Below are 14,152 nucleotides of genomic sequence, written 5' to 3' on the forward strand. Positions count from 1 at the left end.
TTTCCAAAAGCACCCTGTCTGCAAGTCAGCACTGTGGAAATTCCAACATAAAACTCAAATTAATTGGGTAGGTAAGACCGTGCTATAATGCGTGCTGACAGAGACTGTTAAGACTGAGGCCTTCTTAATAGGAGAAGCCAGCTGGCTGTTGTCCTGCATGGCTGCGTGTGTTATTTGCTGCTGTTTTGTCAAGCGCTGGGAGTGAGGCGCGTCAAGTAGCTGTTTCGCTCGTCACGCGATTGATTCCATTCCCGCACGAAGTGAGGCGTCGCGCGGCTCGCGGCAGCTCGCGCCGATTGGCACGCACCTCCTCTGGTGTTGCACTTTTCACGCTGCGTCGTTTGCTACTGCCCGTCGCCCTCCTCTGTTTGGTTAATCGCTTGTGACCAAACTGCCCGGCATTTGCAGTGGCGGTATCCGCTTCATCTCTCCGTGTGGATTGCTTTGTTCTTCTTTGCTGTCCGTCGCTCGGTCGTACGTAGTGCGCGTGGCGGGAGTGACTCCGTCGCAACTCCGCGCCGCTTGACCTTTACGTCCTGCTCCTGGAATAATGTCGCCCCCTTTGCGCCGATTGTCGTTCCGTGTGCGACCAGTCGTAAGCCCGACAGCAAGGTGGGGGTGCGCAAGTAGTACCCCCCCACCACCACCACCACCACCGACTGACCCCCACCCCCTACACTCACCATCGATTACCCGCGACCTTCATTTGGGGAGATGTCGCCCATTCTCTGCGTGTGGAGTGATGAGCTTAGCTGCTCCATGATGGCTCACTCGGTGAGATGAGTTGTGCGATAGCCTGGAAAAGTTGCTTTATAATGGGGTGTCCGGGCTGTTGCGAGAGAGTTAGGGCACATTGTGCTTTTGTTTTTGTCATCGTGGTGTTTTTGTTTTTTACATCGTTGCATGAGTGTTCAGTTACGCTCTAAATTATCTGAATAACAATTTTCACGTTCTTTAAATATACACAATCGATTCAACAATATCGGTTCCCCAATTTTGCAAAAAAAAAAAATCATTATAACTGATTGATTATATGCACCCTTGGAATTGAATTCCATTAACCTTATCTTGCCTCTGCAGTGCCTCTTGAAGCTTATCACAAACACAAGGTCTGCCGTGCTGGCAGTAACACTGTATCATTTTGGGACTGTGCGAGACACATATCAATAAGGGCTGATGGAGTGCCGCGTTTCGGAGGGTGTGGGCATTCACAAATGATCCTCAAATGTCTATCTGTCTTCGAGGCTGAAACAGACTCAAGTGCCGTGCCAAACAAACTCGGGGGATTTAGATTTAAGGGCGAGTCACGGCTGCACCCCGTGACTCCGTCTGGGCGCGAGGCCAAATCCAGCCCAAGGGCGTTTTGACGATTATGCCACTGTATGTGCAGCGATATGTGCATAGAATTACACTTGTAACCAGACAGTAAGAGCTGCATGCGAAGATCAGAACATGTATGCATGTTGGAGGCGTCATAATAAGAACACTAATGTAACAAACGATCGTTTTCAGCCCTTTTTGTCAATCCACTGCTGCAAGAGTTCATCCCCACGCCGGGTAGGTCACGGGGGTTGTTTGACCGTGCTTGGCCATGCGGGTTGGCAAGGCGAGGAGCCGAGACTGGTTCTGATTTCACTCGGGTGGCTAGGTTCAGCTCGATTGGGACCTTTGAATCGAGCCCAGGTGGCCAGGTTCATAATGCAGTGCACGGACGACTGTGCACCACTCCACCGCCGAGATGAATCATAATTGACTGTTAAGAAAGTAAGTGGGCTCACGCAGGACGCCTTGTTAGAATGGATGATCGTTGATGGTCGAGACTTATGACGGTGTGGGAGCCAAAGGAAGGAAACACGTCTGTACGGACGTCTACCGCAGAGATGGAGTGATGAAATCAGCTCCTTTGCAGGTTGTAAGAGGATGATTACTTTGCAGGATTATGAGAGAGAGTTGGTGACGGCTGGCCAAGACCCTCATTCAGCAGTGGGTTGATCATGGCTGATGATGATAATGATTGATCTGTTATTGTGTGGCCCGCCAAAGGTATTTGGAAGTCCTAGTCATCCCTCGGCAAGGATGTTCCCCACTGCTGAACCAGGTGGATCTTGGCATCACAGTCGCGTGAAGGATGGCGGTGGCAACATTGTTCTGAGGAAGGGAGGGGGGGGTGGAGGATGCCTTCATCCAGCAGTCGATAGATCACGGCAATAACAACACGCTCACGAGACGTCGCTGCTGCCTCTCTCCCCACCGATTGTCGCACCAGATCTTGAGGATCTGCAGTCGCTACACGCCGGAGCAGGACACGATGACGTTCTCGGACGGGCTGACGCTCAACCGCACGCAGATGCACAACGCGGGCTTCGGGCCGCTCACCGACTACGTGTTCGCCTTCGCGGCCCAGCTGCTGCCGCTGGAGATGGACGATGCGGAGGCCGGGCTGCTCAGCGCCATCTGCCTCATCTGTGGAGGTCGGTCGGTCGTGTTCGCCGTGGCGGCTCCGTTGTCGGTCACTGTTAAACACGACTCTTTATAAAAATGTTGTTACCACTCAACGATAGCTTGATGCAAAATAGAAACTCCGCGAACAGCAGCCCGATTTCGACGCAACAGGTGTCCAATGAAAGGCCCCACCCAGGTGGGGTCCACGTGCGGGGAACATGAAGGTTTATATGGGGAGGGGAAACGGGTAAGGGGAGAAAATAACTAACATACCGGGGGAAAAGAAAGGGACAGGGGGAGGGAGACGACTGTTTGTTTTTAATCGCGCTTGTTGAGCGCAGGCCCCAAGGCCCAATGTGCCGTGCGCCAAGCCGAGTAACGGCATGACTTGAGTTGCGGTCGATAAGAGCCGGACACGTTTCGTGAATCGAGCGAGGTTATTCTAAGAAGTTGGGGAAAGAGATGGCGGCAGGGAATGCCAAGTCAAGCGCCGCGTGGGGAGGTCCCCATCCAGCCGTTGTTTTACAAAGCGCTGTACACAGACACAAAAGACGATGCTGTAGATCCCCCATGTCGCTTCTACAGATTGTTGCGGCATTTACGAGTGGGGGGGGGTAAGGTTCGTGTGGCCTATTCCTAGCCCAGCCACCTTTGTCTTCTCAGTGCTGGTGTTTACACACCACACCAGGTGGCCGTTTAATGCTGAGTAAACCTAAAGAAGGTCTCCAATGAGTTCGGTCGACACTGATGTTAGCACTGGATGAGAACAAAACTCGGTTTGCCGGGTTCATTGTGCAGTGTGCTAACCACCACGCCACCACGTTTGACCTTTTATCAAAATGTCACCGATTCGACCTCCCCCACTTCTGTCCACCCAGCAATGTAAATGGGTTCACCACAGTCTACCGGAGGTCGCAAGTGGGGGGTTTAAGGGTGAGTCCTCCCCATCTATTCGGAGACATCTAGCCAGCGTGGAATAGTCGGGCAAAAATACCGTTCTGCCAGGAGTGGCATAAGCAAGGCCATTCCTGGGCTGCACCTTTCTACTTATTAATATGAATATTGTTAGGAGAGAACCCGTTGATCTGCAATGAAAAATTACGTACAGTTGTCATTTTCATACCCTTCTCACAATCCTGTACTCGGAGCACTAAAAGTACTGTAATCTACTTTTTTATGTTGTAATAAAACGTCAAGATAATGTATAGTGAGGATTTCATTTAAATTCTCGAGGGTTTAAGGTATATTCTGGCAAAGTTATTACATTAATAGGATCATAAATGTAAAAGTACAAGCAATTTTAAATTAACCGAGTCAGTCTTCTATATTCATGACTCACCTATTCAGTGTCGCGACCTATTCAATGTCTTCCGAACTTCTTCCACCGTTTCAATCCAATCCAAAGTTTATTTGCCACACGTAAAATCCCGTTTAAGGCAGCCACCCAGCTAGCTTCGAAGGCAACGGCCCGCAGCCACTAATAATATAATTGTTATTGTTGGGGTGGAGAGGGTAGCCCAGCCAGCAGCCAGCCGGGAAACTCGAAGCATCGATTATTTTTAACAGTACCGTAGTATGATCGCTAACAAGAATGTGGCTCGTCGGGTGGCTCCGCAGACCGGCAGGACCTGGAGGACCCACACAAGGTGGAGCGGCTGCAGGAGCCGCTGGTGGAGACGCTGAAGTTGTACGTGAGGCGACGCCGGCCCACCAAGCCGCACATGTTCCCCAAGATGCTCATGAAGATCACCGACCTCCGTGGCATCAGCGCCAAAGGTTCGTGGCCACCAGGGGCACTCCAAGTGCCCTCTACCTGCTCTTGTGTGGTTTCACGGGCAAGAGTGTTTGTGGCTTGTGCCTGTCACCATGTGTATGTTGGTCCCCCCCCCCCTACCCCGAGCGATTGCTCCTCCAAGTACAAGTATGATTTGTTATACCTGTGTATATTTGTATTGCAACCCTGGGGAAATATTGGCCGAATCCCCCCAGGGGGATGCTGCCATTGTGTAATTATTAGCACAGTCCAGAGGTCACCGGTTACATCTCCCAGTGTGGCAGTTGAAACAATGCTGCAAGTTTCTTTAAGCCTCTCCCTGTCTTTGTCCAGCCAGTTAGTCGATCGACAGGTTGTGTATAGTGGGGTTAAGTGTGGGTTCTCTCACCTAAACTAAACTATTTGTATTTTACTAGGTAAGGTCCACTCAGCTATATAGCTCTTTTTCAATAGTGACCTGGCCACAAATGATAGCCCAATGAAGTGGCTTATTGTGTGGAAATATATAGCAGCCAAATACCGGCCACCGTGGAAGAGTAGGCCTCTAATGGAGGCCCTTCCGCCAGCAGTGACCTGAGCAAGAAATCTCAGCGCTGCATTTTACCCTCTCACCTATTATTACGCAGCACAATGATAGAAAACGTGAGCACCCACCTCACCACTGCTGTCACCTTTCGCAGGTTCGGAACGCGTGATCACGCTGAAGATGGAGATCCCAGGCTCCATGCCGCCGCTCATCCAAGAGATGCTCGAGAACATGGACAACGCGGAGGAGCTGTCGCCCGCGCCCGTGGTCTGCAAGGGCAGCGGCTCGGCCGACCTGTCGGACACGCGCATCACGACCGCAAGCGAGGATACCGGTGACGGCGATGCCGAGGACGTGAAGCCCGGCAAGAGGGCCCTGGATGGTCTGGAGTCTCCGCCTTGCTTGGCTGTGCCCGTGGGACAGACGTCACTTGCGCCACCGTTTTGATGAAGAACGGGGAGTGGGGGGTAGCCCCCCCCCCCCCCGGCCTCGTCTGGCCGCTGTGACTCTGCGGCTGGAACGTTCAGATTTCTTGAAACGGCAAATCTTGAATAAAAGAACGTGGGTTTCACCGGACGGTTCCGGAGGACGAGCACGATTGCTCGACGGCGGACATTATCGGCATGTTCTGTTTGTCTCGAAATGGGCTGGTGCAAAGAAAAAAAAGGAGAGAAAAGTTGAGTTATTCATAAATAAAAATTGGCCAAATAACGTACAGGGTTGAAAAAGTTGTAAATTGCACAGGAATGCTCGGAAGAGGCTGACCATCAGCCAGGCTGTTACAATCGTATGAAAGTAAATACAGGGTTTTCACTTGGCGAGAAGGAAAGGTTGATTTGTTTTTAAGTAGGAACGTACTGAGGCGAATTTCACCCTTGGTGCAAAAGGGATTTTAATGATGTGGAAAGTTTTAGCTTAGCGGTCTCTCAAGCAAGACCTTGGACATGAATTGAGGACCGGCGACTGGAGACAGTGCACTTACGGAGAAAATTGTGGAGAAATGTGCTTGAAGAGAATGACTGGATAGTGAAGCTGAACTGAACCAGCTCAGCACACACGCCACGAGCTCCTTAATTCCATGAGTGTCCACTACAAGGACATCGTTTGGAACAGCAGACTGCATGAAAATGTTTGTCAGGAAACATTGACAGTTGTCTCTTTTGTATTTTTTTCTCAATTTCTCTTTTTTGTGTTCTAATGAAATGGAATGTACGCAACTGTAATTGTGTCCATTTATGAATTTGTATGATATTTATGTAATATTTTAAAATGGTTTTCATTGCAGCCTTCAAGCATTCAGTTTGCAGTATAAAAAATCCAACCGGTCAAACTTACCAGACAAGATTATTCGACCAACGGTTTTAGGTTTTCGTGACCTAATCACTTCACACGTGGGTTTACGAGAAAGTCATTCGTTGAGAAAGTAAATTTTTACTGGCAGTATATTTTTGTTATATCAAACAAAATCATATTAAGCTACAACGCAATCCGCATTAAATTCCTGTACAGGTTAAGACGCTTATATTGAACCTTTTTAATTTTCTCATCATAATGCATTATTCGCCTGGAATACAGCGTCTGCAGATGCCTTTTGGAGATGCTGCAATCAGGTATAAAGCAGATATTTTTATTTTTGTAACTGCTAAAATATCCGTTGCTGATGTGTCGCTGGCTTGAAATCACACCCCCCCATGTGTGTACAGCGTGTCTATGTTGGGGCGCCGCCACCACCACCACGGGGTCTCTGCGCTCACGGGAAGGCATCGCTCGTTCTTTAGCTGCCACTAAGTCGGTCGGAGCCGAGTGGAGCTCGGACGTATCCAGGGCTTAATATTGCACTGAATATTGCCTGGGTCACCGGTAAGACTCGAGTAAGTGGCACGTGACTCGCAATCACAGATTTTGTGAGTGGTATACTGGATGTGGTGTGCCAGATGCGGAAATATGTTCCGGGTCACGGAAAAGACAAGTAGGTGGCACGTGACTAATAGCCACAGCCATAGTGAGAGGTATTATGGATGTGGTCTACCAGGCCTGGAAATATTTCCCGGGTTGCTGGTAAGACTGAAGTTGGTTGCAAGTGATGAGTAGCCAACAGCCATATTGAAAGGTATACTGGATGTGGCATGCCGGGTGCGGGAAGCATTTTCTGGGTCACCGATCCCAGCTGGATTTGAGCCCCGGTTGCATCGCAACGCACGCCCTTCATGTGGCGCCAGCGTGCCGCTGCTGTTGGAGCTTCACGGCGTCCGTCGCGCACACGCGGATTTCCTTCGGCCGGAGCTTCCACGACCCCGCCTGCTTTTGTACACTTTGCTAACTGTTTGTACTGCGTCTCCTCGAGTCGGCAAAGGCGGACCAATTTGAACAGAATAAATTTGACTGTGCGTACAGCTTTGTGGTGTGGTGTTCAGTTTTTTTAGTGAGTGAACATTTTGTAAAAGACACAAGTTGGAAGGTGGCTGGTGGAATGTTGCAGGTCTTTATTTCAAATCCAGGCAACCGCCTATAATTTAAACTGTTTATCAATGGTTTCATTTTTTCAAGCGAAGAGAGTTGATCGTCCCAGCCCTGCTCGTCAATGACTTGAGGGGGCGAAAACATCACATTAAATGTGGTTCTGTGCTTAAATCAGAATGAATTCGTGCTCTGAGAATTTAAAATATCAGCTTTACTCAAATGGAATGAGCAGGGAGGTAGGAAAATGCTGCCTATTGCATGCCACCACTAGCATAATCGGCATACAATTTGGGGGTCGGGGAGAAGAACATGCAATGCAACTGGTATTGGCCAAACCCTCCTCATGCTGAAACATCAACTGCACATTACCCGGTTTGGGTTACACACAGCATAAAAACGGGAACCAATCCAAACTCGTATTACAGCGTGATGAACAAGTGTGGGCGAACTGCACAGGATTGTTGGCGACAAACAAAAATGCCATGTTGCTTTTTGACCAAAAAATATATACTGTACATACTTTGTGAAAGTAAAACAAAATCTGCAGTGGGAGAGTGTGTGGTAAAATGCTGCCCTCTGCTGTGTAACCAGAGGTTTCAGAATCATTTACACTTTAACAGTACTTTAAGTGGTTATAGCTGAGATTCGTCTCTGTGGGCCATTTTCTATTGAGATTTGAGCTGATGTTATCAAGTCTCATCCAATGCATTTGTTTAACATTTCTATTCGACGATCTAAACACGATGCACACAACACGGAAAGTGAACGCCACGTTAACGATCCAGCATCCCTCCCCAGAGCATCACAGCTCTCCCACTGACAGCAGCCTACCCTCGTAAGTGAATGCCATGTTTGGCACTTTAAAGTGAGGGCGGGGTAGGAACTGGCAGTGGATAGATATTTTTTTAATCAACTCTGGTTTAGATCGGGGCCGTCCATAAATGACGTCACGCACCTAAGGGGGGGGGGGGGGTCAGACATTTGTGACGATGTGTGACGAGGGGGGGGGGTTAAGAAATGTGACGTCACATCAAAATGCGCAACTTTAAATAAATATAAACACGTTCTACTTAATTCAATCTACTTTTTAATAAATGTTTTCTTCTACAGCATCGGAGTGCAACGCCACATTAAATACGCACTACAATGACAATACTTTAAAGCGATTTGAATCATGTTTATTTTGGGGGGGGGGGGGTGCAGAGCTTTGTGACGTCATATTTGAGGGGGGGTCTGACTTTTTGCGACGCCGTGTGACGAGGGGGGGGGGGGTCAAAAATCGTCCAAAATCGCGTGACGTCATTTATGGACGGCCCAATACCTGTCAACCCATTATCAGTGCCCTACCTTATTACAGACCAATTCAGACAGTATTGGTCACCCCGTGTCCTTGTGTCTCAACGTTTATCCTACAATTTCCCATCGCAAACGAGAAACAAACATGTCCTTACTGAAACGGCTGTTCGCCGTATCGTACCTGAAAACGATATTTTCCTGTACAAGAATACAGGTAAACCGTATGGGTTGACAGTTATGGGATAGGAACTGATTTTACTGGTAGGAACCTCCTGGTTCCACAAGCCCACAGGGGATTATTGTGTCCGTCCGTCCGTTGTGTATCCAAAAATGGGAGGGGTGGGGCTGGGTGGAGAGGGGAGGGTGGGGAGGGGCTGGGTCGGGAGGGTGGGGAGGGGCTGGGTGGAGAGGGTGGGGGGGATGGGGCTTGGTGGGGAGGGGCTGGTCACCCCGTGGTGCCCTTATAAAACTCAACGTTTAACCCACTCACGCCGGCTTGTGCCTGCCCTCACAGTCGGGCATATTTGCGGAATACACCACACCGCCATTGACCCTAGCCATTGACCGAGCAACCCAACGTTCCTACCAGCTCCCTCCGCAGGAATGTGTTCCACTTTTCTTGTTCGTGTGGCCACGTGAGACGGGCGGCCATCTTGGGTGGGTCTCCGACGAGAGGCCATCTTAGGTGGGGGTTTCTCCCTCGCGGTCCCGATTGGCTTAGACGGCGGACACGTGAAAGCGAACGGCCAATGAGAGGGCACGGGAAGTACACGACGTCGACGCGACTTGCCGTGCCTCGAGAGCGGAGGCGACGTTCCGGGGGCGGTGGCAGCAGCAGCAGCAGGGGGCAGGGCGTGAGGTTTGGGACTTCCGGGGCAGCATTCGGCGCTTTTATGGGCGTAGTGGCAGTTTCCGGGGCATTCCGCCTCATAGTCAGAAACCCACCGCAAGTTCGCGTCCACGTTGGGTGCTTGACTCCGTCCCCTGTTCATAATCGCTGTGAGTTGGGGGGGCGCATGGGGGGCATATTGGTCATGTTAGTCATTAATGTTCCAACTGTTAAACTCGAATTCGCCAGCAAACCAGCTAGATCTGTGTTCTTAAGCTACATTAAAAGTTTAAGACTGCTCACGCACTCTCGGATCTGTTTTAGTTTTTCTTATTTTGAATGGCCGAAAATTGCCGTTATGCTGCTGAATTGGGCCAAGTGGTGATAGGGTGGGCGGGTGAATTGGTGGTGCTAATGGTCGTTGTTTGTTGTTGGAAGTGTTCCATTCAACTCGAATGGGTGTGAAATGGAAAGCCGTCCTCTGCTTACCGATAATGTGAAATGCGACACCTACCATCTGCTGAATTAGCCTGGTGTGATTGTTATCGACACGGTATTGTCAAATGCTTTGCTGGTTGAGTGTTGGAGGTTGAGTTATAGCCACCGTCTAATTTAACATGTGATTGCGTGAATGTGGTGGCATTGCCGACCTATTAACATATGCTGTTTGTTTAGCCTCAAGCCACTGTCCCCATCAATAACTATTGCTGTCAAAACGATAGTCAACCCTCCTTCCTGTCCCTTGCAAGTGATGTGTTCAATCCTGATGGGTTCCTGACAGGTTAAATGACATCGCAAGTTGATCCAAAGAGCTTCCTATTGGGTTGTGTGGGCAAGTTAACTGCAATTACCATGCGCCACAAATTACCCAGCATTATACAGGCGTGCTTTAAACCCCTCTTAGGTAAATGCATTATTTTCACGTTCATCTTGGTACTTTTGAGACGTCTATAAGAATGCAGTACAGCAAGTGGGTTTTGGGCAGCATAGGGGAGTGCATGAAAATCTGTTGTGCGATGTTGCTGTATCCTGCACGTAGTATCCGTATGTAACGCATACAAGTCAGCTGCATCCGATCTCTAAAACTGGAGCCTAGAAGCTAAGCAAGTTGTGAGCCTGGTTCATCCTTCGCAAGGGAGGCTGCCTGGGAATACCAGGTGCTGTAGGTTTGGTCTGCGAGGCGGACAAGAGCGGTTGTAGATTGCAGAATTTATCTGAGGATTTTTGTTCACCCACTTTGTGAGTTTTTTTTTCTCCCCCCCGGTTATCTTTCCTTAAACCGAGACTGAGAAACATGTCCAGATGTAGTCTGTGTGGGGGGGGGAGGTGGCAACTCAAGCAAGAATTGATCTCAATCACAAATTATTCGTTGAATATTCAGTGAGAAATTAGCCCCTGCTTTAATACCCGGCCCGATCGTTTCTGCTCCTCAGTCCTCAGCCCCGCGTCGCGGACGAACGCATCCATGGCCAGCGGAGAAGTCCATCCGCCTCCTGGAATCCCGTGCGGCGACCCAGAAGATCCGAACCACCCAGGAGAGGGCCCAGCGCCAAGTCCGCTGCTGCTGGCGGGGCCCTCCCTGGCCGCGGCGCGGGACTGCCGGTTGCTCGTGGTGCTGCGCGGCTTGCCGGGCAGCGGCAAGTCGACTCTGTGCACCCGCATAGCCGCGGCGTTGGACGCGGGGGACGGCGGCGCGACCTCGGTGGCCGTGGTATTGGCCGACGAGACGGCCCTGACTGCTGCTCAGGCCGCGCGCCAGCACGACGACGAGGGCGACGTGATAGAGGAGACGGATGAGGACGAGGCGAAGGATCCGCAGAAGAGGTGAGGAGGTGTGTGGGTGGTAGCTGGCTTTGACAAGCACTCGGGCATGAAGCATTGGAACTTGATTCTCGTGTTCACGGTATCGTGTCGTGAACCCCCCCCAGGAAGAGATCTTACTATTCATGCGTTTGTTTAATGTTATCCATGCTGTTACTGGAAGTGCTACATTCACACATTTTAGAAGGGACTTTATTTGTATTCAAAGGCAGCGCGAATGACGAATGTGGGCGGGTTGTTGTTTAATTAATTCATACTTGCACTCGCCATCAATGCCCACGTGCAGACTGCGTCAAAAGATTCGAAAGAAGTGCGCGGCCGGCGTGGACGCGGTGATTGTGGACGGCACGAACCACGTGGCGAGGAGCGTGCTGCGACTGGGCGCTACCGCCCGCTCCTTCGGCTACCTGACCCTCATCGTGTGTCCCACCACACCGTGGAGGGACGACTGCTGCACCCTGGCGAGCAAGACGCATTGGGGCTGGGGAGTGCAGGCCATCGAGGCCCTGCGGCACAGTTTGCAGGTGAGCAAAGAGGCCTTCTCGGCCTCGGGTGGCGTGGGGCAAGGGAGGGTGGTACAAGTCGTGTAAACGCTCTCGCCGAGATGCTTGCGTATTGTCACGCACTGAATTCACTCAGCCACTGCACGCACGCTCAATACAATTGTAAACAACTCCAACCCATCTCTGCCGTTGTCGCCCTTGTGGAGACAGGAAGCGCTGGTGCCGCTGTATTTCGGTTGGTTCCTCACCAAGGGCAGTGTGCAGATGATGTGCCAAATTTCGGACGCCTTTCTGCTGAAGATCGCAACCATTTCAGAGTTTGTGTCCGAATTCCAGCCGTACATGAAGTGGCAGGATAAGCAAGGTTTGAGACACACCAACGCAGTTATGGTTTTTCAGTTCTAGTAAATTGGATGTTCTAATTATGGCTTTGCATCACCACCACTTTCCTGTGTTCGTCTTCAAACTATTTGAACCTTTTTACATACGCTATGGTTCTTTCAGTAACGTCACGTAGAAAATAAATTAATCTTCTATTATTTCATTTTTCTTTTTACGCGACTTTACTGAAAGAACCAGTCATTCCTGCAGTCACGAAAGCTTAAAATCTACTTTTTACACTTGTTTAAAATACGAATTCTTATGACTGCATTTTCCCTGCTTTCCTGAAAACCCAAGCCTACTTGTAGTTTAACGTAATTTAAGTGTTAAACCAGATAACGTTGCAAGTGTGCGGTAGAGGTGACAACACCTCAATGGGTTTATATTGTCTTGTACATAACATGGGGTAAGTCACAACGCACACGGGTTGGAAATTCTTTGAAAATGTTACATCTTTAGTATGAAATGCAATACCATTTACCCAGGGAAGCTTCACCTATTGTGACATGTCCTGCAATGGGATGTTGACCAATTACATGCATGACTCGAGGAATTTACAAAGCTCTGCACATATTCCATAATACATTGCAGTAGTGCTACAATCTTCCGGGCACTCAAAATGCAAGCCTTTTGTTCACACTGCATGAATAGCACGTTACAACATATTAACTGCCCCTTGTGGGAAACATTACATATTGCAGACCAGGGGATGGACCTTGGCTCTTACTTCAGTCGTTCCATGTTTGTCGGAGGCCCCAACGTGCTTCACTGCACAGCCATGTTCTGTGCCAACGGCGAGGTGCCAGGGTCCGAGGAATATGCCACATCACAGGTGAGAGCCTCACTTCAACCAGGGGCAACGTTAAGCTCATTAGTGTTATGGTCACTTCTGAGTGGTGGTACATCTACTTCAAGCCAGGCAGGTGCTACCCAATTAATTTCAGGACAATTAATGATTCTTTGGGTTTTTCGGTAAAGTCGTGTATAGGTTCATAGAAAATAACCAATCACAACAAGCGATTGTCATCAGAAGGAAAAACATTGAATTGTACCTCAATCCCTTACCATTAATGTTCAACCAGCTAATGTGCAACCGTGCGGTTGCAGGACAGTACAATTCGAATAGGTAAATTACATTCATCCAGGAGAGCCTGTCATTTTCACAAAGGCCCTGCCAAGTTTTTGCATTAGGGGTAATATCGCTATAAGTTGCAGGTTTTGCAGTAGAGTTTAAGATATTTTTAGTTGAAGCCAGAGCCAGCCCTAGACCTTTGGGGGACCTAAGCAAAATTTGGTTGGAGGTCCCTTTGATGTTTGATTTTTTTCACCCACTAGCTAGCAGTGACTCTAGGGGGCACTCTGCTGGCCACGGGGCCCTTTGCAATTGCAAGGGTCGCTTAGTGGCTGGGCAGGCTCTGGTTGAAGCCATGCAGAACAGGGGGAGGAACATGGAAATCAGGCCCATATCTCAACCATAAAATAGATTTAAACCAGTGGATTAAACATGCATTTGAAAATACTAAAACAAAAATCTTAAGCTGTCTCGGAACATTCACTAAAATACTGTCCTTCACTGCAGGCCGTTCAAGAATCATGTGGTCACGCCTTCATGCTACAAGTGACTGCCTTGCTCGTGACACCACGTACCGTTGGGGCACGTGTGCAACTCAGTGCTGCGCAGATGGCACTGTGGGATCCTAACGACTGCAGCAGCCACTTGGCCAACCACATCGACGCCACCATGCAAGCCCAACCTCCATGTCCAACCGACTGCACAGTTCCCAATCTGCCCAGGGGCAGCAGGGCACACATCTCACTGGGGTGTGCCCCAGGTGTTGAGCCGGTGCAGACTGGTGTGGACCTGCTGGACATACTTAAGTGCAGCACCAACCCAGAAAAGAGGGTAAAGCTGCCAATGGGAGAGCTGTGCTGCTATGGGGCTGGACGCTGGATAGTTAATTTGAACAAGGCACACCTGGTTACCACACTCTTCACAGGTGCCTATGCACAGGCCACAAGGCCAGTGTGGTTTGGTACAAAAACTTAACCCTTGACATGTTGCATTAAATTAATACTTGAGATTGACAGCTGTGAATGTTTGGGTCAATAAACAAGCAACA

The 14,152-nt window shown here is 49.6% G+C and overlaps 2 protein-coding genes across 8 annotated transcripts in view; both read left to right on the top strand.

The window, feature by feature from the left end:
* The window catches only part of LOC144934535 (retinoic acid receptor alpha-A-like), a 101,545-nt gene extending 96,127 nt beyond the window's left edge, over positions 1 to 5,418 (top strand). For all 7 annotated transcript variants that reach the window (XM_078860419.1, XM_078860421.1, XM_078860425.1 and 4 more), the window contains 3 exons: positions 2,267 to 2,471; positions 4,060 to 4,218; positions 4,897 to 5,418. In XM_078860419.1, coding sequence (XP_078716545.1) covers positions 2,267 to 2,471; positions 4,060 to 4,218; positions 4,897 to 5,189 — 657 coding nt within the window. In that variant the 3' untranslated portion in view covers positions 5,190 to 5,418. The remainder of the gene's footprint in view (positions 1 to 2,266; positions 2,472 to 4,059; positions 4,219 to 4,896) is intronic.
* Positions 5,419 to 9,255: 3,837 nt separating this feature from the next.
* Positions 9,256 to 14,145, top strand: CNP (2',3'-cyclic nucleotide 3' phosphodiesterase). The gene is made up of 6 exons (XM_078860404.1): positions 9,256 to 9,497; positions 10,761 to 11,151; positions 11,435 to 11,672; positions 11,862 to 12,015; positions 12,734 to 12,864; positions 13,612 to 14,145. Exons 1-6 carry the CDS (start codon positions 9,392 to 9,394, stop codon positions 14,077 to 14,079), a joined length of 1,488 nt encoding a protein of 495 aa, XP_078716530.1. The 5' UTR covers positions 9,256 to 9,391; the 3' UTR covers positions 14,080 to 14,145.
* The last annotated feature ends 7 nt before the right edge of the window (positions 14,146 to 14,152 follow it).

The sequence above is a fragment of the Lampetra fluviatilis genome, chromosome 10, assembly GCF_964198595.1.
Source record: "Lampetra fluviatilis chromosome 10, kcLamFluv1.1, whole genome shotgun sequence".
In the NCBI taxonomy this organism is placed as follows: Eukaryota; Metazoa; Chordata; class Hyperoartia; order Petromyzontiformes; family Petromyzontidae; genus Lampetra; species Lampetra fluviatilis.